The sequence below is a fragment of the Gigantopelta aegis genome, chromosome 13 (assembly GCF_016097555.1).
Source record: "Gigantopelta aegis isolate Gae_Host chromosome 13, Gae_host_genome, whole genome shotgun sequence".
Classification (NCBI taxonomy): domain Eukaryota; kingdom Metazoa; phylum Mollusca; class Gastropoda; order Neomphalida; family Peltospiridae; genus Gigantopelta; species Gigantopelta aegis.
In genome coordinates, this window is record NC_054711.1 from 960272 (window position 1) to 983445 (window position 23174).

General features: G+C 34.8%; 1 protein-coding gene across 1 annotated transcript in view; it reads left to right on the plus strand.

Annotated features, from left to right (window-relative positions):
• LOC121387815 (N-acetylglutamate synthase, mitochondrial-like) overlaps positions 1-8947 on the plus strand; it is a 36249-nt gene extending 27302 nt beyond the window's left edge. Inside the window, exons 10-14 of the mRNA XM_041519032.1 lie at positions 564-641; positions 881-965; positions 2624-2718; positions 5052-5105; positions 7368-8947. Coding sequence (XP_041374966.1) covers positions 564-641; positions 881-965; positions 2624-2718; positions 5052-5105; positions 7368-7479 — 424 coding nt within the window. The 3' untranslated portion in view covers positions 7480-8947. The remainder of the gene's footprint in view (positions 1-563; positions 642-880; positions 966-2623; positions 2719-5051; positions 5106-7367) is intronic.
• Positions 8948-23174: the final 14227 nt, after the last annotated feature.

The window sequence follows — 23174 nt, forward strand, 5'->3', positions numbered from 1 at the left end:
GGGAGATAGTGACATTATTACGAGTCGTTGCTTCAACTGTCACATTCATTCTCGGACATGTTCGTTCGCAGTTACGAATTAGATGTCAAGGGAAATAACTCTATATTATAAAACGTGACCCTCTAAACACCGGATTCTCTCCAAACCGGATAAATATTAGGTCCCCAATATGATCCGGTTTACACAGGTTTCACTGAATACACAAATGTAAAAATATATAAAAACCATCAGTGCTGCTACAAAGTGGGTTGTTTTGAGACACTGTCAAGAGAGGAAACCTGCTGCCACATAGGCTACTCCTATGAGTAAAGCAGCAAGTGATCTTTTATACACCACATACAGGGCGGTATTTACTAGCCATGGGACACTGTTTGGAATGAGAAAAACCCATTAGAGGACTGTTGATCCTACAGCACATCACACTTTACACGAGTGCTTTACTGACAGCTAAATAACACCCCTAATGTTCGAATGGGAGTTACTTTAAGTGGTGGACTTCCAACAGTTTAATACATGTGTATGTGTGAATGTTTCTAGTAACCAGTTTTATTTGTTTGTTGTAGAGCGTTTGGCAAGGTGTTGGATGAAGATTACTTTCTAGAGATAGAGAATCAACTGCATACCATTTACCTCTCTAAAGAGTAAGTTAGACACTGATATTTTGTTATTCATTCATTTTTCTATTCTCACTGTCCTGATATTTGCCTAAAAATTAAGCACTGGTTTAGGTATAGTTCATATTTTAATTTATTTTTTAAAAATATATTTATTATTATTATTATTATTATTGATATTATTATTGTTTTAATTATTTTATTTATTTATTTTTATTTACTTTATTTTATTTCATTTCATTTTAAAATTATTTGTTTTGTTACAGATACAATGCAGCCGCCATCATTCTGCAGGATGACAGTGTGGGCGTGCCGTACTTGTGTAAATTTGCCGTGTCGCTCAAGGCTCAAGTGAGTAAACCGGTTTTGTGTCCATCACCGTGACACCTACTGTGTTATTTCATGTGTAAATTTGCCGTGTCGCTCAAGGCTCAAGTGAGTAAACAGGTTTTGTGTCCATCACCGTGACACCTACTGTGTTATTTCATGTGTAAATTTGCCGTGTCGCTCAAGGCTCAAGTGAGTAAACAGGTTTTGTGTCCATCACCATGACACCTACTGTGTTATTTCATGTGTAAATTTGCCGTGTCGCTCAAGGCTTAAGTGAGTAAACCGGTTTTGTGTCCATCACCGTGACACCTACTGTGTTATTTCATGTGTAAATTTGCCGTGTCGCTCAAGGCTCAAGTGAGTAAACCGGTTTTGTGTCCATCACCGTGACACCTACTGTGTTATTTCATGTTATTGGTTCTTGACAGGGGTGGAATGTAGCCCCGTGGTAAAGCGCTCACTCTGCACGGTCGGTGTGGGATCGATCTCTGTCGGTGGGCCCATTAGGCTATTTCTCATTTCAGCCAGTGCACCACAACTGGTATATGAAAGGCTGTCGTCTGTGGGATGTTGCATATAAAAAGACCCTTGCTGCTAATCTGTACAGCATATTCTCCTATCCTTAGCTATGCAAGACAGACCCATTCCATGACGTCGGCCCATACAGAATAAATCTGTCTTCCATTCCTAGCCATGCAAGACAGACCCATTCCATGACGTCGGCCCATAAAGAATAAATCTGTCTTGTATAGGCTATAACATGATTGCGTTTAACATGGGGAGTATTACGTCGTTGGCAATATATGATGTCATATTGGTGCGAGTTGGTTAGTTTTAGATCAATATTTTATTGAAGCCTTCATTATAGAAGCTATCTTGTTAATTTGTAGAATTATATTTAACACATGAAACAGACAGGGCAAATATGATAGTGTAGTTTATTTATGATAAAATGGTCAAATAAAGAAGTTACCTTTTTAACTATCTTGGTTTGTTTGTGTAAAATAATGGTTTATTACCTTTTTAACTATCTTGGTTTGTTTGTGTAAAATAATGGTTTATTACCTTTTTAACTATCTTGGTTTGTTTGTGTAAAATAATGGTTTATTTATCGAATGGATGTGAGAAAAAGACTCCATGATATGTGGTCATGTGGTATAGAAAAAGTACACCCTTGGTAGTGAAAATTTCGACCCATGGGACTCAGCAAGCCTCCTCCCGGGTTGAAATTTCCACCATCTCGGGTGTACTTTTTCTATCCCACATGAAGGTATATGATGGGAGTCTATTACTACATAACAGATGACATTTTGACTCCCCATCTTGTCCACCTGTCTCCCCCCTCTCTCCCAGTCTCTCTCTGTCCCTCTCTCTCTTTCTCTGTCTCTGTCTCTCTCTCTCTCTCTCTCTCTCTCTCTCTCTCTCTCTCTCTCTCTCTGTATCCATTGTTTCTGTCTCGTGTATATTATGTGTAAACTCTTTGTTTCTCTCTGTCTCTTCCCCCCCTCTTTTTGTCTTTTTGTCTTTATGTCTGTTTGTGTGTCTATCTCTTTTGCCCGTCTCTCTTTCATCTCTGTCTTTCTCCGTTTCCATCTCTCAATTGACTCTGCCTATTGTTCATATTATGTGTAGTGTGAACCCGGTACATAGTGCGTTATTAATATTTATTATATGTACAGGGTGAAGGTACAGGAGAAATGCTATGGGAGACCATTAGGAAAGACTTTCCACGTCTGTTCTGGCGGTCAAGGGGAGACAACCCAATCAATTCATGGTGAGTTTATTTCAGATAAAAGTTTGTATTTAAATTTGTTTTACCAGCAACAGTAACTTCTAAACAGACATAAAAGTCATATATTTATTTTGTTTATTGGCTTTTTTAAAACTAAAAGTAATTAACGGTCCTATGTCAAAGTTAAAAGTACAATATTTTTTATTTTCACATTTATTTGTAATAAATAACTACAAAGTAATTGATCTAACACATAATCTTTCTATAATTAACTCAAGAACAATAAGTTTTAAAAGTCTTGTACTGGACGATAAAAGGGGTTTCCCGAATAATTTGTGGCTAAATTTAGCATGGTCACCATCTTTGTGTTTCATTGTCAGTTGGCTACAAAGAATTCTGGGTAAACTTAGTGTGTGGAATTTGTACGCATAAAACAGTGACATCACTAATGTGTGTGACACACTCAAAATTCCCCCTAAAATACATTTTTTTCTACTAGTAAATGAAATTGTTTGGTTGTTATTTTTTATAGGCATATAGCTAAAGGTATAAACTGTATGTTTTAGAGCTAAAATTAATAAACTTTGACATAGCACCTTTATTTATCTGTATAATGTATTTATAGGATATAAAACAAGCTTCCATTTCGTATTATGTTTATGTCCCGAGTGAAATAATTTTCAATTGTCACGAGCTTTAGCGTGAGACAATGAAAATGATTATTACGAGGGAGATAAACATGATACGAAATGGTAGTGAGTTTAATATCCTATTTATTAGCCAGAATCAATCTTAATTTATATCACTCAACTCGTTTGGTTGATGTTCCTGTAAGGTTGTGGTGTGGCAATGTGTGATGTCGAAGTGTCACTTTGATATGTAGCAAGATATTTATATCACTCAACTCGTTTGGTTGATGTTCCTGTCAGGTTGTGGTGTGGCAATGTGTGATGTCGAAGTGTCACTTTGATATGTAGCAAGATATTTATATCACTCAACTCGTTTGGTTGATGTTCCTGTAAGGTTGTGGTGTGGCAATGTGTGATGTCGAAGTGTCACTTTGATATGTAGCAAGATATTTATATCACTCAACTCGTTTGGTTGATGTTCCTGTAAGGTTGTGGTGTGGCAATGTGTGATGTCGAAGTGTCACTTTGATATGTAGCAAGATATTTATATCACTCAACTCGTTTGGTTGATGTTCCTGTCAGGTTGTGGTGTGGCAATGTGTGATGTCGAAGTGTCACTTTGATATGTAGCAAGATATTTATATCACTCAACTCGTTTGGTTGATGTTCCTGTACGGTTGTGGTGTGGCAATGTGTGATGTCGAAGTGTCACTTTGATATGTAGCAAGATATTTATATCACTCAACTCGTTTGGTTGATGTTCCTGTAAGGTTGTGGTGTGGCAATGTGTGATGTCGAAGTGTCACTTTGATATGTAGCAAGATATTTATATCACTCAACTCGTTTGGTTGATGTTCCTGTAAGGTTGTGGTGTGGCAATGTGTGATGTCGAAGTGTCACTTTGATATGTAGCAAGATATTTATATCACTCAACTCGTTTGGTTGATGTTCCTGTAAGGTTGTGGTGTGGCAATGTGTGATGTCGAAGTGTCACTTTGATATGTAGCAAGATATTTATATCACTCAACTCGTTTGGTTGATGTTCCTGTAAGGTTGTGGTGTGGCAATGTGTGATGTCGAAGTGTCACTTTGATATGTAGCAAGATATTTATATCACTCAACTCGCTTGGTTGATGTTCCTGTAAGGTTGTGGTGTGGCAATGTGTGATGTCGATGTGTCACTTTGATATGTAGCAAGATATTTATATCACTCAACTCGTTTGGTTGACGTTCCTGTAAGGTTGTGGTGTGGCAATGTGTGATGTCGAAGTGTCACTTTGATATGTAGCAAGATATTTGTATCACTCAACTAGTTTGGTTGACGTTCCTGTAAGGTTGTGGTGTGGCAATGTGTGATGTCGAAGTGTCACTTTGATATGTAGCAAGATATTTATATCACTCAACTCGTTTGGTTGATGTTCCTGTAAGGTTGTGGTGTGGCAATGTGTGATGTCGAAGTGTCACTTTGATATGTAGCAAGATATTTGTAACCATATTGGTAATAAAGTTATATATGGACATTGTGTGACTGTATCTGTGTTTATAAATACAGTACAAGTGTCACTTGAGAGTGTGTGCATGACTCGTTCATTCGTGTGTGTGTAGTGGTTGGTTTGAGTGTATGATTTGTGTGTGTGCGTGTGTGTTTGTGTGTGTGTGTGTAATGTGTATGCCACACCCAGAATCCACTCCCCGGATCTCCCCCTGATGGGTGTTCTAATTACCACCCCTGTGGTCTGTTTTCAGGTATTTCAAGAAATGTGAAGGAAGCTGGAGTCAGCAGTACTGGACAGTGTTTTGGTAAGATTCCTACAACTACTGTATATACATGTAGTGTACACTGTTCATTGTTATGATACACCATTCATTGTGCCAGTAAATAAATAGCTGTCACATATTTTACGACATATTATACTATACTTTATTACATACCATTAAATCTTACTATATAAATACAGCCCTGAATACAAAAATGAAATACACTTTTCCGTATTCAACTCATCTGCTGGAACTATACCGTATTCAACGCTACTATTTATAGCACATGGTTACCGGGAATGCCCTTCGCGATATGTAAACAAAGTTGGTGCTTGGTTTGTTTAAAATGCTATTTTGTGGAAAATTTGAACTGAAAACAGACGAAAACGGTGACAAATATTTACATTTAATGAGCGCGATACCAAAACTTGAGACAGGAAGACTACTAACCAACGAGCTTTTAATCCACGATAGTTAAGGTCGACAACAGTCACTTTTTGGACCCTTGTTTTGGTTTCGTACACGATTCTTATTCAATAAATAAAACATCTCAACTGTAATTATGTGATATGATATATTTGACAAAAGGTACCTTTTATTTATTTCATCTTTCAAAACTTCAAATTAATATTTTGTCCAGAATTATGTCAAGGTTAGTAGACTAGTTTTTATTTTAATGTGGCACAGCATTGTAATAATACAGCTAATTTTGAATTTAAATGACGTCAGTATTCCAATGACGTCACTTTGCATCTCCTTACAATAACCATAAACTGGGTACATGACATTTCCTTTTTGGAAAAATTCCAATGTAATATTGCTGTTGATTTTTTTTTTTTTTAAACATTACTAATGCACCTGGATGTGTTTGACCAAAATCTTGTGATTATTTTTTTTTACCTTTTACGAAATATGGATTTCTAGTAAAATTACGGTAAGATATGCTATATTTATTGTGTACGAAGCCAAAACAAGGGTGCGAAAAGTGACTGTCGTCGACTTTAGGAACAATGCCATTGCATGCACCGTCTCCTCATGTAGAAATCTTGAATGAACTGTCAATTGGATTATTCAGTGGAGCGATGATTTATGGAGGCACATTTAATATAAACTGAAACTTTTTCAGCAACGAATAATTCCATGAACATCAATAAAACAAAACACACTGATGATGACTCAGACACTGAGTGAACAATTCTTGACATTTTTCTTTGTTGATAAAACTGGCACGCTGAAGGTTTTCTGATGTATTACGAGCAAATTAAATATTATATTGTTCGTGAATTTTAGCTATTACATTGTCTTTAAAAGGCATTTCAAACAATATCATTAAAATTATAGGTAACGTTTCACTTGTTCTTTCTATTTATTGTTTAAATAGAACTATATTCCTATGTGTAATAATTGGTGGTTCATCGGTCCGCATAGTAACACAGTTGACCTAGTTGTGTAAATTTAGAAATCCCCGTCATTAGCTACAAGTGTTACAATTTTTGAATTATTATTTGGAAAAAAAATTCCAATTTAGGGTATGTAATAAATACAAAACTATATCTATGTATACATACAAGTACTACATGACACATCCAATAGCCGATTAATAAATCATATTGCTCTAGTGGTGTCGTTAAACAAAACAAACGTTAACTTTACATGACACAAGAATGAATCATTATTTCAGTTTTAACATTATTTGCAATAACAGTGTTCCAGATTGTACATAAAGGAAATCCTTGTGTGAAATCCCGAAATCCTTGTGTGAAATCTCGAAATCCTTGTGTTAAATCCCATTGGGTGAATACATCTGAAGCCAAATTCAGTTTCCAATTAGCCAAACAGTCGAAATGACTAGATCTACAAGGGTGGGCGATGTTCAGATTAATTTAATTATAGCAGCGAGGTGCATGCCACTGACAGAAATACGCAACATTTTTCACTAGTGCACTGGATAAGTACATCTAGAAATTTACTTGTCCACCAATATTTTCACTTCTCCAAATGAATGTTTTTTTTCATTCAAGTGCAACGACCATGTTTTTGACACTCAAAATGAAACTGCTTTTAAAACATTTTATTTGTCCATAGGTAAAACTTTTTTTTTCCAAGCATATTTTCATTTGTCAGGATAAATGGACAAGTGTTTATTTCGAATGCTGCATGTCTTTTTTGTAAATTTAAATTGAGGCAAACCACCAATTGAATTGGTTACATGGTAAAATGTTACATGTTGTGAATGTGACTTCACCAGTATCCACTCCTGGTGATGATCAATATTGTTTAAATCGGGGTTTTGTTTTCTTGTAGGTACGGAGTCTCCGAACACAAACTGTCGTGTCTACTTATCGACACAGCTGTCAAGAGGAAGGAATCGTTAATCATCCCCACAAAAGCGTCCGTCACCTCCACTCAACAATGAGAAACAGTGTGCAGCCTTTTGGTCAGAAGCTTTAAAATAGTGCTACAGTGTTGTTAAAGATGAAACCATTACACCTTGTAGATGTGTTTACAAAATACCAATGTCTGTACAAGTGTGTTTACAACACAAAGGAAACAATTTTGGAACATTTCAGTTTTCAATTTTTATTGACAACAATTGCAGATTAATTTAATATTGATTGAATAGCAACGATTATTGAATGTTTTACAACTCTGTAGTAAATATTGAAACTCGGGGAGCGAAAATGGATAAAATGTTGCCTAATAATTAAATAATATTTATAAAATGATGGAGTACCTCCAAGAACTGAAAATATATGTAAACTATTTATTTGTTTTGCCAAAATATTACAGATAACACGTTTCATTTTGCATAACCCCAATACTGATCAGATCTATAGGAATGATGTGTGCATTATGTGTGTGCGTGTTTGGTGGGGTACAATCCAGATTTGTATCTTTATTTAAATATAGAGTAGGACAAAAAGTCCATACGTTTTCACCCTTGTGGGGGCTGTCCCCCACCCAACTCTACACGTTATAATATATTTTGTGAAAAATACAACACTATCGAGAGGGTCATGTGACTACTAATTTTAGGGAGTGTAAAAATCAACCTAGGTCGACCACATGTTTCAGTTAGCCACCCTCATGCCTGAACACTGTCTCGTGTTGCTGTTCTACGAGTGGCACACATGCAACTTGCACAATTGTTATCAGTTAGCCACCCTCATGCCTGAACACCGCCTCGTGTTGCTGTTATACGCGTGGCACCATGCAACTTGCACAGTTGTTATCAGTTAGCCACCCTCATGCCTGAACACTGCCTCGTGTTGCTGTTATACGCGTGGCACTGTGCAACTTGCACAATTGTTATCAGTTAGTACTACATGTACATATAGTACATATAACAGTAACTTCAAACAGGTGGATTACTGAAATACTACAGAGGTCAACCTACCTGAAAACATATTAGAATTTTGTAGTATTTTTTAAAGAGGAACTGTTTCCTAAACCAGACTACAATATTAAGCTGCAATAACACGTACCGACATGACATGACAGATGGTGTGGTGCCTTTAATTTACATTTTCACATGCCTTCAAATTAAATTACTTTCACCAATTGTAGACTGTGATAAAAATAGTCCCCTGCTTATTGGTTACTAATAAAGGCATTTATCCTATAGCATACCCATAATATCCATATTATAAACCCATTGGATATTGACCCTTATTAACCCGGTTAATGTTTTGTTTGCTGTGGATAGGACATTTGTTTACAAGATAACAAGACCTGTATACCAGAGTGTAACATTTTGATATCATTTAGTGAAAGTGTTTGACGTCAAAATACATTTGTGCTAATCATGATGATGCATATTGCCGATGAAGGCAACTTAGAACTGTGATTTACTAAATACGAAATTAAAAACTGATTAACACAAACTTGGTATTTTCAATATTGAAAACACTCGTACGAATCCTCTATATAATAGAAATATTATGTTTAATGACATCTTGGAGGAACAAGTTTACAAGGACCCCTCAAATGACTGGTTGTTCTTTGTGCTATGCTAGGTGAGTGTAAAAGAGATCTCACTGCTAAGATTTTGATAATAAGCGTAATAATGTGGAGGCAGTAAGTTTCTTTTTGCATTCTGTAGCGAATGTTACATCTTCCTTTTTGTAAACTAGAGCTGTACCCTAACACTGCGGTGATACAGTACTGTATTGTAATACATGATCAGTGATACAATGTAACAATCTAGGGTTACCTCACTATGTAAGGGTGCTGTCTCCCTGTTGTTGACTAGAGCTGTAGGTAACACTATTGTAATACATGATCAGTGATACAATGTATCAATCTAGAGTTACCTCACTATGTAAGGGTGCTTTCTCCCTGTTGTTGACTAGAGCTGTAGGTAACACTATTGTAATACATGATCAGTGATACAATGTATCAATCTAGAGTTACCTCACTATGTAAGGGAGCTGTCTCCCTGTTGTTGACTAGAGCTGTAGGTAACACTATTGTAATACATGACCAGTGATACAATGTATCAATCTAGAGTTACCTCACTATGTAAGGGAGCTGTCTCCCTGTTGTTGACTAGAGCTGTAGGTAACACTATTGTAATACATGATCAGTGATACAATGTATCAATCTAGGGTTACCTCACTATGTAAGGGAGCTGTCTCCCTGTTGTTGACTAGAGCTGTAGGTAACACTATTGTAATACATGATCAGTGATACAATGTATCAATCTAGAGTTACCTCACTATGTAAGGGAGCTGTCTCCCTGTTGTTGACTAGAGCTGTAGGTAACACTATTGTAATACATGACCAGTGATACAATGTATCAATCTAGAGTTACCTCACTATGTAAGGGAGCTGTCTCCCTGTTGTTGACTAGAGCTGTAGGTAACACTATTGTAATACATGATCAGTGATACAATGTATCAATCTAGGGTTACCTCACTATGTAAGGGAGCTGTCTCCCTGTTGTTGACTAGAGCTGTACATAACACTGCGGTCATACAGTACTGAATCACAATTTTGTGCATCTTATTGTCTATTTGATGCCATAAATGTTTAATTTTTGACATCATGCCTTTGGTTAAAATACGATATTTGCGGGCATCAAATAGACAATAAGACTGACAAGTCTAAAACCTCCATGTGGTTATCTTCCTAATTATGTCACATCATTTATCATTATGTATTAGGAAAACAAATGTACCTGCAATTGATGGAGGCCTGGAGTCGTCTCGTGGACATTGCTAAACTTGGTTTGATAAATGCGGCTAGTGAATTGTTGGTCTGGTGGAGATTATTAACTGTACTACTACAACACATAGCGCACTGGCCAAAACGTCTGTAAGTGCTAGTTACTTTCTGAAACATTTGTCAAACACTGGTAAATACCAAATATTATTCTGCTACCAGAAGTTGATATCACCATTCCTGGCACGTAATATTATTACAGATGCCAAAATTTAGCATCATCATTCCTGAATGTCAACTGCTAGTAGCCTATGGTACCAGCCTGCATGTCGAGACTCTATTTACCCGCTAATAGAAGTCTGATCTTTTATGTCATGGCAACCTTACAAACTGTATGCCTGTGATTTCATTAACGATTTTAGTCCAGACTGTTAAGTTTTATAAGCAATGTAAATAAAGAAGTAAATATCACCATTCCTACAGGAAGCTGCTGACATAAAAATTACCGTAAAGCACTGAATAGACCCCCATCAAATGAAACAAATATACGCCTGCCTCGAGTAGGTGCTTGCCTCATGTACAAAAATGTTTGGACTGCTTTGAATAAAGGCCGAATTTCATAGCATTGCAAAAATAAATATATAGAGAATACTCCCCGAGTGTCTTGTGATATCATAAAAGTATGACATCAGAGGCTTGCTGAGGTCTTTTATACACGAGTGTTGATAAATTATGATATCACAAGACACGAGGGGGGTATTCTTTTTATCATCCATTATTATTCTTTTCCTTTGTGACAATTGTAAACAATGTCAGTAAAGTGGGTTGAATGTCACTATATTTGGCAGCAGTAGACTCGTTAACTAGCAGAACGACAGTGGCGTGACGTCACTAATGATAGGTTTAGCGCTGAAACATACACAGTGACGTAACAAAATAATGTCTTGTGATTAAAATTTGACCAATCAGGATTATAAGAAGCAATATCTCCTAGGAGAATATTGCAGGAGATATTGCAAATTGTAGTGCCAGCAATATCTCCTACAAAAGCCTTCAATGGATGATAAATATATATACAGGCCTAAGCTTCTATTCATAGATTTATATATATAGCTATCGTGTGATCTCCAACTTCACAAAGACAAGACAAAAATGGTGCTTTCTCATCACATACATTGTACAGGCAGTTTGCTTAAAACATTTTTGTGATTGCATTTAATTATTAGCATAGTTAATCAGTGTTAAGAAAGACGTTGCATACTTTTTGTTGTGCAACCAATTGTTTTTCTTATTTAAAGTGTTAAAGGGATTTATCCAGAATTTTTGTGGTACCAAACATGGGAGCCCATGCCAAAAGCAAGTGGCACTGAAGTTTCCAGTTTGATGCATAAATAATTTTGTAATTAGAACTACTATGATGCATTGCATTATTCAGTGGCCTTAAAAAACACCCCAATTCTGATTAAATTGTGCTAATTGTTCCAATCCCACGAGACATAGGACCCTACCAATAATTCCTGGATAAACCTTAAGTCTTAATAGACTGTACTTATTTATTTAGTATGCAGTTTCTTGCACTAATTTAGCCTAGATACATGCCTATAGGCAGGTGCTTTTTTGTGGTGGGTTATTATCTTTGAAAGTAAATCTCTACAAATAATGACAAAACATTAAAGTCTGAATTCATTATTTTGTGGAATCATAAATTCCAGACTTTATATAAATCATAAAAGGCAGTTCTTATAGGATTCGTGTATTTCAAGTGTTTGTCTGTACATGTAACAAGTATTTTGTCTGACAGGTCTTGAAATAGAGATTTAATGAGATATTTTAAAACTCTGTAAGTGTTAAACATCATGATTATCGAAATAGTAATTAAACATGCTTAATTAAAAGATCACAATGAACGTATGAAAGTCCTAGATCTATATTTCTACTCCTGTCCAGAACAAAAACTAATTGAGGAAGTGATTTTTCATCTTTTTATCGGATTTCAGCGTGTTTTGTTGTGTGTAAATGCTTTTCACAAAGTACACTGGATTTCATCTGAAATGCTGTAAAAATCACCATTATTCATGTATTGTGTAGAGGTTTCAGCATTTTAAGGATCATTCCAGCCTTTATTTCCAAATGGCTATCACATCCCTTCAAACATATTTCTACCAATACACTCTAAGTGCATTTTTTCTGTTGTTTCTTTGCAACTAGATTTATAGTTGACCTGCAAAAAAAAAAAAAAAAAAAAAAAAAATATTTGTTACTAATTTGTCATGAGAATATGAACATTTTATTCTGCTGTATTGCAGCCATCTGTTTCGTTGGTTTTCAAACCAACATGTTTGTACTCATTATATGATATAAACTTATTTCCGACCTGTATGCATTTTAATGTAGGATCACGAAGAATGGCTTACTTAGATGATGACGAGTCATGTAAAAATAATAATAATGAAACAAATTAAAACTGAAAATGCGTGTTACCCGTAAGGAATTTGTCCTACCGCCTGTAAGACTGTCAAATGCTAAAAAATCCGTAAGTCTTACGGTTGATCCGTAAGAGTTTGCATGTATGATTATCTGTAAACATTCTACATGGCAGACTAAAGTATTTTATTGATGATTTTCATCACCATTTTGTAGCGTTTAATTATAGAAAAATAACAATTAAAAGAAATGAGAAAAGAAGGGAATGAGGCCACAATAGCACAATTCTCTGGTTGAACTCAATCATTTGCTCTCGCTCGTACAAAACTTTCTGCGTGGGTGAAAAACTGCTCGCCTTGTTACACGCTGATGCAGCTAATTTATTTTACTCAAAGTTACTCTGAATTTAATGTACAGCAATTGCTTGCCTACATATTTTTAGAGCAGCACTTTATGGTTTACTATCGATTTTTCAACCCAATCTAATTAAAATTAGCTCCACTATTACATGTGGATCTAACAGCAGTCTGTTGGAGCTCATGTCCGGTTTACCGTTCATTCGACCAATCAAAACATTACTTGCAAAATCATGCCAGTGATTTGAAAACATTCGGGATTGTGCTGAGGGTATACGAAATGATTCGGGTGTATTACGAAGTATGCCGGAAATTAATTGCAATATAAAATTTGTTTCAAGACGAGAAAATAAAACGTGATGGTATAGCCATAAAATCTGTTTATACTCGTATACAATCCAGAGTTTATTACTGCACTTTTCCCCGTTTTTTTCAATGTTGAAATAGACCAACAAGTTCGCCTATTGCATAAACAGTAACACATATTTTTTTACCATTATAACCGCTTTAATATATTATGATATTTAATATATTATGCACTAATCCCATCTACACACTTCCTTTTTAGGCTATTTTACTGTTCTGTCGTGAAGGGTAATGATATATGTTTGCCAGGGAATTTTATTATATACCGTATAATATATATACATTTGTACATGTATTCGGCTCTTCCATTTTGGTTTACATATAATTTCTCTTAATGTCCTTAATACTCATGTTATTAAGGTTTACATATAATTTCCCTTAATGTCCTTAATACTCATGTTATTAAGGTACTACAATATGTTTGTCATCAACACTGTAGTCTGTTCTATCCTACAAAAATGATTTTTGTAAATTATTTCATAAGTAAAAGTGTTTTGGAAATATATATATATATATAAAATACTATTTTTGTGGGCAGTTAAGAAAACAATTGTCTCAGAAATAAATAAGTTGTATGAAAAAAGGCATTCCCTGTGGAATGGACTATAAATATATGCAGTAGATTAGCCGATGTTGTAAGCTGTATAAGATGTATGTAAGATCTGAAGAAGTGCTCATGTCAGAGGTGAGGAGTTTCACACGAAGTGAAATCTCAGTTTGGATTATTTTATACTGAACCGAAGTGAATCTCATTCTAGTGATGTATGTTTTTAAACACTTATTTAACTTTATTTATCTGTTGTTATTATTGTTGTTGTTAAACAAACTGTCTGGAGTTTGCTTTTATTGTAACAGGCTTTCGAAATTGTCTTACTTAGACTGTCAGGCCTGGTGCTTATAAAAGTTTTATTACTTAGACTGTCAGGCCTGGTGCTTATAAAAGTTTTATTACTTAGACTGTCAGGCCTGGTGCTTATAAAAGTTTTATTACTTAGACTGTCAGGCCTGGTGCTTATAAAAGTTTTATTCTAGACTCGAGACTCTAAATTGTAATAGCATCCGAGATGTGAACATCATGACACCACCATACAAAATTGTAATAGCATCCGAGATGTGAACATCATGACACCACCATACAAAATTGTAATAGCATCCGAGATGTGAACATCATGACACCACCATACAAAATGTATGCATGTGACGTCATTAGAGATAGAGTCTGGACTAAATTTTATAAGCCCAGGTATGATAAAAATATATATTGGGAAATAAAATGAAACTGGAGTTGCTATAATCATTAGAACGACCAGAAACATTGATTTATACCTACCTGTAGACATTAATATTCAAACAAAAATAATTTTAAAAATTAATAGGTAATTTTTGCCCTTTAAAAGGATGTTAGATAGAAACAGCAAACTGTGGACATTCTCTTTAACATTATTGCCATAATGCTTTTGTTATAGTGAATATTACTTTCAACTTGTTGATACTGTATTATAGGTAGAGTAGTTGAGTTCTGTTGTAAAATAACTTTTTAAATGTAATTTATGAAACCAACCATTGTGAATTACACAAGATACTGTTGAAATAACATTATGATATTTTATCAAATGTATTGCGACGTGCTAAATTGGACCAATTTTTATTGGCTTATACAGCATATTTATGGACAGTACGTTTTATTGGCTAAGTCATGATCCATTACTGTTTGACATTTTCGATATTAATCTGAGATGTACAGTTTCTGTATAAGTGTATTTATTCAAAACAGAAAATAATTATGTAATATTGGTAAATATCTTAAAAATGCATTATCTTTACATTCTCAACAGATTTAATTGTCTTTCCTCCAATTATGCACCACTTGTCAAATGTTATTGATTTGTATATGAGCCGGAAGGCTTAAAGCTAATAGACTATACTATAAATTAGTCAGCACGTTTCCACAGAAATGGGATTAACATACTGATTGCAAGTCCTAGCTACGATATAAACATTATAATGCCCTACTGTTAAAGCATTAGTTTTTTTATTCTAACATTTTTATTTACATTATTTATATAGAGAATACTAAACGAGTCCCCGTGAGAGACCGTTTATATTACGAGTGTGTTTTCGATCGTACATCACGAGCGGAAGCGAGTGATGTACGATCGACAACACACGAGTTGTAATATAAACGGTCTCACGGTGACGAGTATAGTATTCTATTTATTACAACGCGCTACATTATTAATTTGAGTCGCCAAATATATTTTTTGTCTCTCACTAAACAGGACACTGAACGTAAACAAAACAGCGGAGTGATTCAGAGCGCATAACCCTTCTTTGCCCAAGCACTCTTTTTATACTATTAAAGTATTTATGCTTTCGCAATGTCATAGTCCCTCCATCCCCCCCAAAAAAAAAATCACTATTCAAAGTCCATCATTTGAGTTTTCTGCAAAACGTTTAAACTTTCAAACTTCAAAGCGCGTCGGTCTCAGTGTCACGTGTGAGTTTTCGACGTTTGGGCTTGCTTTCAGGAGATTCAGTTTAATCGTTATTGTGTTTACAAAAGTTAATATTTATGGTTCCACCATATATTGGAGCAAAAAAAATTAAAGACAATTTGCCAAGAAGATTTGTAGAAGATGTAGTACAAGAATCAATCATTTTCGTTGAAGTTGTGTCTGTCGAGTGCATTTCCAAAGCACGTGACTGGTGGTCCGATACCGTGTTGCTGAGAATATGACTAATTTCACGGTGCTGTGTTGTGGAAATGTGGCTGTAGTTGTTGATGCTTTGTATATTTTTATGGCCAGAAATTTGCATTATGTGTGTTGGAGGGATATTTTTCTCAGAAAGTTTTTGAACTAAGTATTTTCGTGCAGAATGGTTTGTGTAATTCTTGTTGGGAGTGAGTTCGGCATTTTTTGACATTCGCCTCATGATTGAAGATAACTTGTTTACCCCAATAGGCTGGCATTTAAACCAAGGAAAAAATTCAGAAGCTTCTTTTGTGTTTGTTGCTAAATAGAACGGTTTGGTTTGGTTTTAATGGCATGTTGTTTATGAATGAGTTAAAGTAGTTCCGTGGATCATGTGATTGGAGGTCATGACCTCTCAAAAAGCATATCTCACATTGTGGGATATGAAAAATCTCTCATGGGTATCTCCGTCACCGCGGTGTAATAAATAACCATTAACAAACTCTGCTGGACATTGCCATAGGTACAATTTTGCCAAGAGTAGAATTTCAATTTAAAATCCCTCTACACTATATACAAGATCCTTACAGATATCACTTGTACAATTTTTACTTTCTCAACAGTATTTACCTGTAGACTTTCCATTTGAAATCTATCTACACTTTATTACATATAAAATCTACTTTCTCTACAGTATCTCCCGGTAGAATTTCCTTGCAGTCGCCCTATAAAGTCTCTGAAGAATTTTTAAAAATAAAATATCCCTATAGAATCACCTTGAATAATCCCACAGAATCTCTCTGGAATCTCCCTATAGATTTTACCTGTGGAATCTCCCTATTGAATGTTCATTCAGAATTTTTTTTTATAGAATCTCTATTTAGAATCTTTAGAATTTCCATATAGGATCTTCATGCAGAATCTCTATGCATAGTCTCCCCATAGAATCTCCCTACAGCAGTAGTGCCATTCTTCTGTGTACACTTTTGCACGTGTTGTCAGTTATATGTGACACACGACAATAGGTGGTGAAAGTGATCGGATGTACAACAGGCCTTGCTGTGAAATTTTTGTAAATGTTTTAACTTAATGTTTACAATGTTTGAGTGCATTATGAATGCGCTTAACTGTCCAGTTTGTTTTGTTGTGTTTTTGTTATTACTGTTGTTTAAAAAACATGTTTGGGCGTTGAGCCGAGAAAATAATATGTGAATGCCTTTTTGTCGGTGATGCATCTCGTCTGTACAGGGGTAAACTCATTTGAACACAGTTCAGCAATAAATACATTTAAAATATTAAACCTCCCACCATTTTGTATGAAAGCCTCTATTGAATTCTCCAGATCATGTGTTCGTATTTCATCAAATCGTGTAATTCATTGGTGGAGCTCATGCAAGTTACTTCCCTTTAATCAAGATTATTATATATTAGAAAAGAAATAGAACAAAAATGCAATAAATTGGTGGAGGATTTCTATGTGCATTGCTTCCCTTTAATCAAGATTAGAATATATTGGAAAGAAAATAGAACAAAAATACAAATAAACTGGTGGAGGATTTATATGTAGATTACTTCTCTTTAATCAAGATTAGAATATATTGGGAAAACTGGCCTTGGTGGCGCAGTGGTTAAGCCATCGGACTACAGGCTGGTAGGTACAGGGTTTGCAGCCCGGTACTGGCTCCAACCCCGAGTGAGTTCTAAAGGGCTCAGTGTGTAGGTGTAAGGCCACTACACCCTCTTCTCTCTCACTAACCACTAACCCATTGTCCTGGACAGACAGCCCAGATAACTGGGGTGTGTGCCCAGGACAGTGTGCTTGAACCTTAATTGGATATAAGCACGAAAATAAGTTGAAATGATATGAAAATTCGGGAAACTAACAAAAATACGGTAGATTGGTGGAGGATTTAAATATGGGTTACTTCCCTTTATGAGTAGAAAACCCTAGAAACGTACACAGTTTAGTAGTGGAGGATTAAATTAATTGTTTATTATAATTCTGGTGCTTGTAATAGAATCTAAAGCATTTGCATTGTTAGCTTTTCATTAAAAAAAAACCCCTCAAAATATACCCCAAATAATAATAATTTTTAAAAATACAGGCGAAAACTTGTCATGGAAAAACAAGCAACATGCTAATATCCCGGTGACTAATGGTCACAATATTAATATAATTTTAATATTTACCATAATCAAATTTAAATTTCATATCAAACTTAATTTTCATGAGTGATATTGCAGTTGTATACATGTAGTTCAACAGATTTTTGCTCACCCTAACAAAGAACAAAGTCAAAGACCGATAGAGGCATCAGTTTTCCTATGGTGGCTTCGATTGTTCAGCTCTGTCAATTTTTCACGTTTTCAGGGGCCTGTGTCTGAAATGTTTTTGTTTTGCTACTGGGGAAAACTGTCCACAAATTATGTAATACACTCCCAGAGTGGGTTATATAATGTTATAGGCAGTGTAATTTTAATTATATAATGTTATAGGCCGTATACTTTTAGTTATAGAATGTTAAAATCTGTGTAGTTTTAGTTATAGAATGTTAAAATCTGTGTAGTTTTAGTTATAGAATGTTAAAATCTGTGTAGTTTTAGTTATAGAATGTTAAAATCTGTGTAGTTTTAGTTGTAGAATGTTAAAATCTGTGTAGTTTTAGTTGTAGAATGTTAAAATCTGTGTAGTTTTAGTTATAGAATGTTAAAATCTGTGTAGTTTTAGTTATAGAATGTTAAAATCTGTGTAGTTTTAGTTATAGAATGTTAAAATCTGTGTAGTTTTAGTTATAGAATGTTAAAATCTGTGTAGTTTTAGTTATAGAATGTTAAAATCTGTGTAGTTTTAGTTATAGAATGTTAAAATCTGTGTAGTTTTAGTTATAGAATGTTATAGGCAGTGTAATTTTAATTATATAATGTTATAGGCCGTATACTTTTAGTTATAGAATGTTAAAATCTGTGTAGTTTTAGTTATAGAATGTTAAAATCTGTGTAGTTTTAGTTATAGAATGTTAAAATCTGTGTAGTTTTAGTTATAGAATGTTATAGGCAGTGTAATTTTAATTATATAATGTTATAGGCCGTGTAATTTCAGTTGAAACCGATCATTCCTGTCCACATCTGTGAACTGTTTACAGTGTGTGTGTGCACTGATCTCCAGACTGGCTGCACAATTATATTGTGGTAGGACGTGCAGTGTTATTACAAGGGTACCTGAAGTCCTTCAAAATACACCGACTTGCATTATATAATAAACACAAGTCTTTCTCTAAAGCACCCCGACTAAGATCCTGCATCTTCAGCATTAACGAAAAAAAATAAGAAATCTGCTAAACACTGGATTTTCAGGGAAATAAAATTTTGGGGAGAGGGGTGCACTCTGGTACACCCACCTGCAGTACCATATGCCTGGTTCTAATCATTACTGAAAATACAAGCAATTGTATTTTTGCTAAGCATGTTGTACCGTAACATGCAAGTATAAATTGATTAGTATTAGTAAAGACAATTTTAAACCTGAGAAAGATCTAGATGTAAGCTGGGAAAATGTACATAAATAGGAGATGGGTAAAAGGTAATGGCAGTTTTTACTTTATTATTTAACGTTTTGCTATGTCTTTGAGTTGTGACTTTTTTGTGTACGTTTATATAATATATTTGACTTTTTGTCAATGTATGTATATACACACGTTATATTTTTTTGGTTCTAAACAAGCTTATGTACATATATAAACACATGAATATGTAAATATATAAACTATTTGTAGTGTGTTTTTGTTGTATTATCTAGGAAATGCATACATGTGTACTGCAAGAAATGCTTTTAACATCTAGCTTATGTATATAATGTATACATCAGTTTAGCTGTACATGTGCTGATGTATATAATATTTATGTACATGTGTATGTTCTGGTCTGTATAAAATACGTGTGTATATATCAATGTGACTTAACTGTTAATGGGCTGTTTATATGATTGATACATGCATTTTAAAATTTCGGTGTTGTTTAAATCCAGAAAAAAGTATTTCATAAAGGAAGACACCAAAACAGTTGTTTGTTTTAATTTGCATTAGTACGGCTCTCGCAAACACACTGCCAATGAGGGCGAGACGTAGCCCAGTGGTACAGCTCTCGCAAACACACTGCCAATGAGGGCGAGACGTAGCCCAGTATTACAGTGCTTGCTCGATGTGAGGTCGGTCCTGGATCAATCCCCGTCGGTGGGCTATTTGTTGTTCCAGCCAGTGCACCACGACTGGTATATCAAATGCCTTGGTATCTACTACCCTGTCTGTGGGATGCTGCATATAAATGATCCCTTGCTGCTAATCGAAAAGTGTAGCCCATGAAGTGGCGATAGCGGGTTTCCTCTCTCAGTATCTGTGTGGTCCTTAACCATATGTCTGACGCCATATAACGGTAAAATACAATGTGTTTCACTGCCAATGAAATGTTAATTTTAGTAGGTCATTGCACTGTTCAAAGCATACGCCACACTGGGTTTTAACAGTCAATACTTTTGGAAGTAATTGTAGCTTGCTACCTGTTGACATTACTGACCTTCGACACACTGACCAGGCCTGGTGCTTATAAAACTTTTAGTCTGACTCTGAGACAGTAGTCATGACAGAGACAGTAGTCATGACAGCGTTATGCAAATTGTATGTGTGTGACCTCATTAGGCCCTGGACTCGAGCTATAGACTGATATGGACTACGGGTGAGGTAACCCTAACAGAAAACCTCAGAAGTCAGAGGTATTGGGCCGCGTGGTGCACTCTAATAGACCACAATACCATACATCAACAGCTATTATGACTACTAAGCCAACATAATAAATTTTGTCCAGGGGCATGAAATAAAGCTCAAGCTCACAAACCTGGATTGCACACAACATAAAAACTAATTTCTTTAGTCGGGTTCACTTATATACATACTGCACTGCACAACATACAATACTTGTGACATATTACAACATACAACACTCGTGACATATTACCACTTGTTACCCTCCTGGTGAAGATATAGCGGTGTCGTACAAATTTCGTACGCACCACCAGGTGCGTATTACAAACTGTATTTTGATTTGTCAACGGAACAGAGTTAATTTCGATTGGTTGGACAGCGACCTTATTGGCATAACGGGACTATTTTGTTCATTCATAATTAATGTCAAGGTCAGTAACATCCACAACTTTTACTACAAATGTCATTCATTAAAAGTTGATGTAAACTGGACCGCGCGAGAAATATTTTAAAATAAAAAATAAAAATAAAAGAATGAATAGAACAATAATTAAACATATTCATTTTATTTATTATGTGGATTTTTGGTCTACAAATTGTTATTGTCAGTTGTGATTTGTGAATTCATCATTATTAAGGTCTACGACAGTAATTTTTTGGACCCTTGTTTTGGCTTCGTACACAATAAATGAAACATATCCAACGTTAATTTGTTTCATATGATATGGTAGATGTTTATTTTTTTAAACTTAATATTTTTTGTAGAATTATGAAAAAGTAAAATATACCGACCTGTAAACAGCGTTGTTTGCTTGTTGTAGAAATTTAACAGGGGTCAAGGTTAGTAGACCAGTTTTTATTTTAATCTGGCGATGCATTGTAATAATGACGTCAGAATTCCAATGACGTCACTTTGCACCTCCTTACAATAACCACAAACTGGGTACATGACGTTTCCGTTTTAAGAATGCTGGAAAAAATCCAATGCAAAATTCCTATTGATTTTTTTTTTTTTCGAACATTACTGAAGCACCTGAATATTTTTGAAGAAAATTCTGTGATTGAAAAATTGTACATTTTACGAAATATGGATTTCAAGTGAAATTACGGTAAGATATGCTATATTTATTGTGTACAAAGAAAGCCAAAACAAGGGAGCGAAAAGTGACTGTCGTCGACCTTAAAGTTATAACTTTAGTTTTCCCGTGAACACGTTTTTAACTGCAAAAATACTTGTTATTCTCTTATTGGTTGGATTTTTGGTATATATATATATGTAGTTTCATGGTATTCTACAGTTCAGTGTGTGTTTGTGTGTGTGTGTTTGTGTGTGTAATCTGCTTTAGAAATTACCTACAATAAAATGAATGGTCAACTGCCATATTTGATATTTGTTTTCCATTTTGAAAACACTGTTTGACATGGAGAATACATCATTTAACTATCTCATTTATATATTTTCCTTGAATATGCTACATAAGTGCATCTACATGAGGTAATTTAACCCGGGTTAAAAGCAACTTAGGTTAAATATGTGTAGTCTAGTAGAAGGCATACCGATATAGATCAGTTTATTAAAACCATATTTGCCTCCTTTCTTCAGCTGCATACTATTAAAAATTAGTTTTGTAGATATTACTTAAATTGAACTGCAATAACAATTCCAATACAGCACAAGACTGAACAAGAAAATATCTGCAATATCCATTGACTAGATATAAAACAACACCAATATTATATATATATATATTAACCATTATTTACTCAGGTAAGTTTTTGTGTTTTATTACTAAATATACCAGGTTAAACCCTATTATTAAAACATTTCCATGTTTGTTCCACGAGGTAACACTTATGTTTTATTAGGTTGTAGACCTCGACATGAAAATAACTGAGGGAACTGATTATTTGCTCCCTAATGTAGTTTATGGGGTGCAATTTAAAATATTACCATATTGATACTACATGTATATAAATTCACATGCCAAAGGAAACTATATATTATTCTCCTTGAAACTAATCTCAGGTGTGATGGGTAAGTAGAGAGAGATAATTGCTCCCCATAGATGTCAAGGTCTGAGGATGGCTATATTTTATTATTGCTATTTTTTGTTGCCTGCATTCAACCGGTAAGGAAGGGCAACATCATGTGGTAATTTTGCAATCTGTAAAAACAAAAGCATTTTATTATTTCAAGAAACTGTATTTAGTTTTAAGAATAAAAGAATGTATTCAGTGGAACATTATACTGTTGCCAATACATCTATATAATAAGATATGACAATAATACTATTGTAATTTTGAACTTGTAAAGTAACAACTTTGCCATTGTTTAATTATTACATATTATTTGGA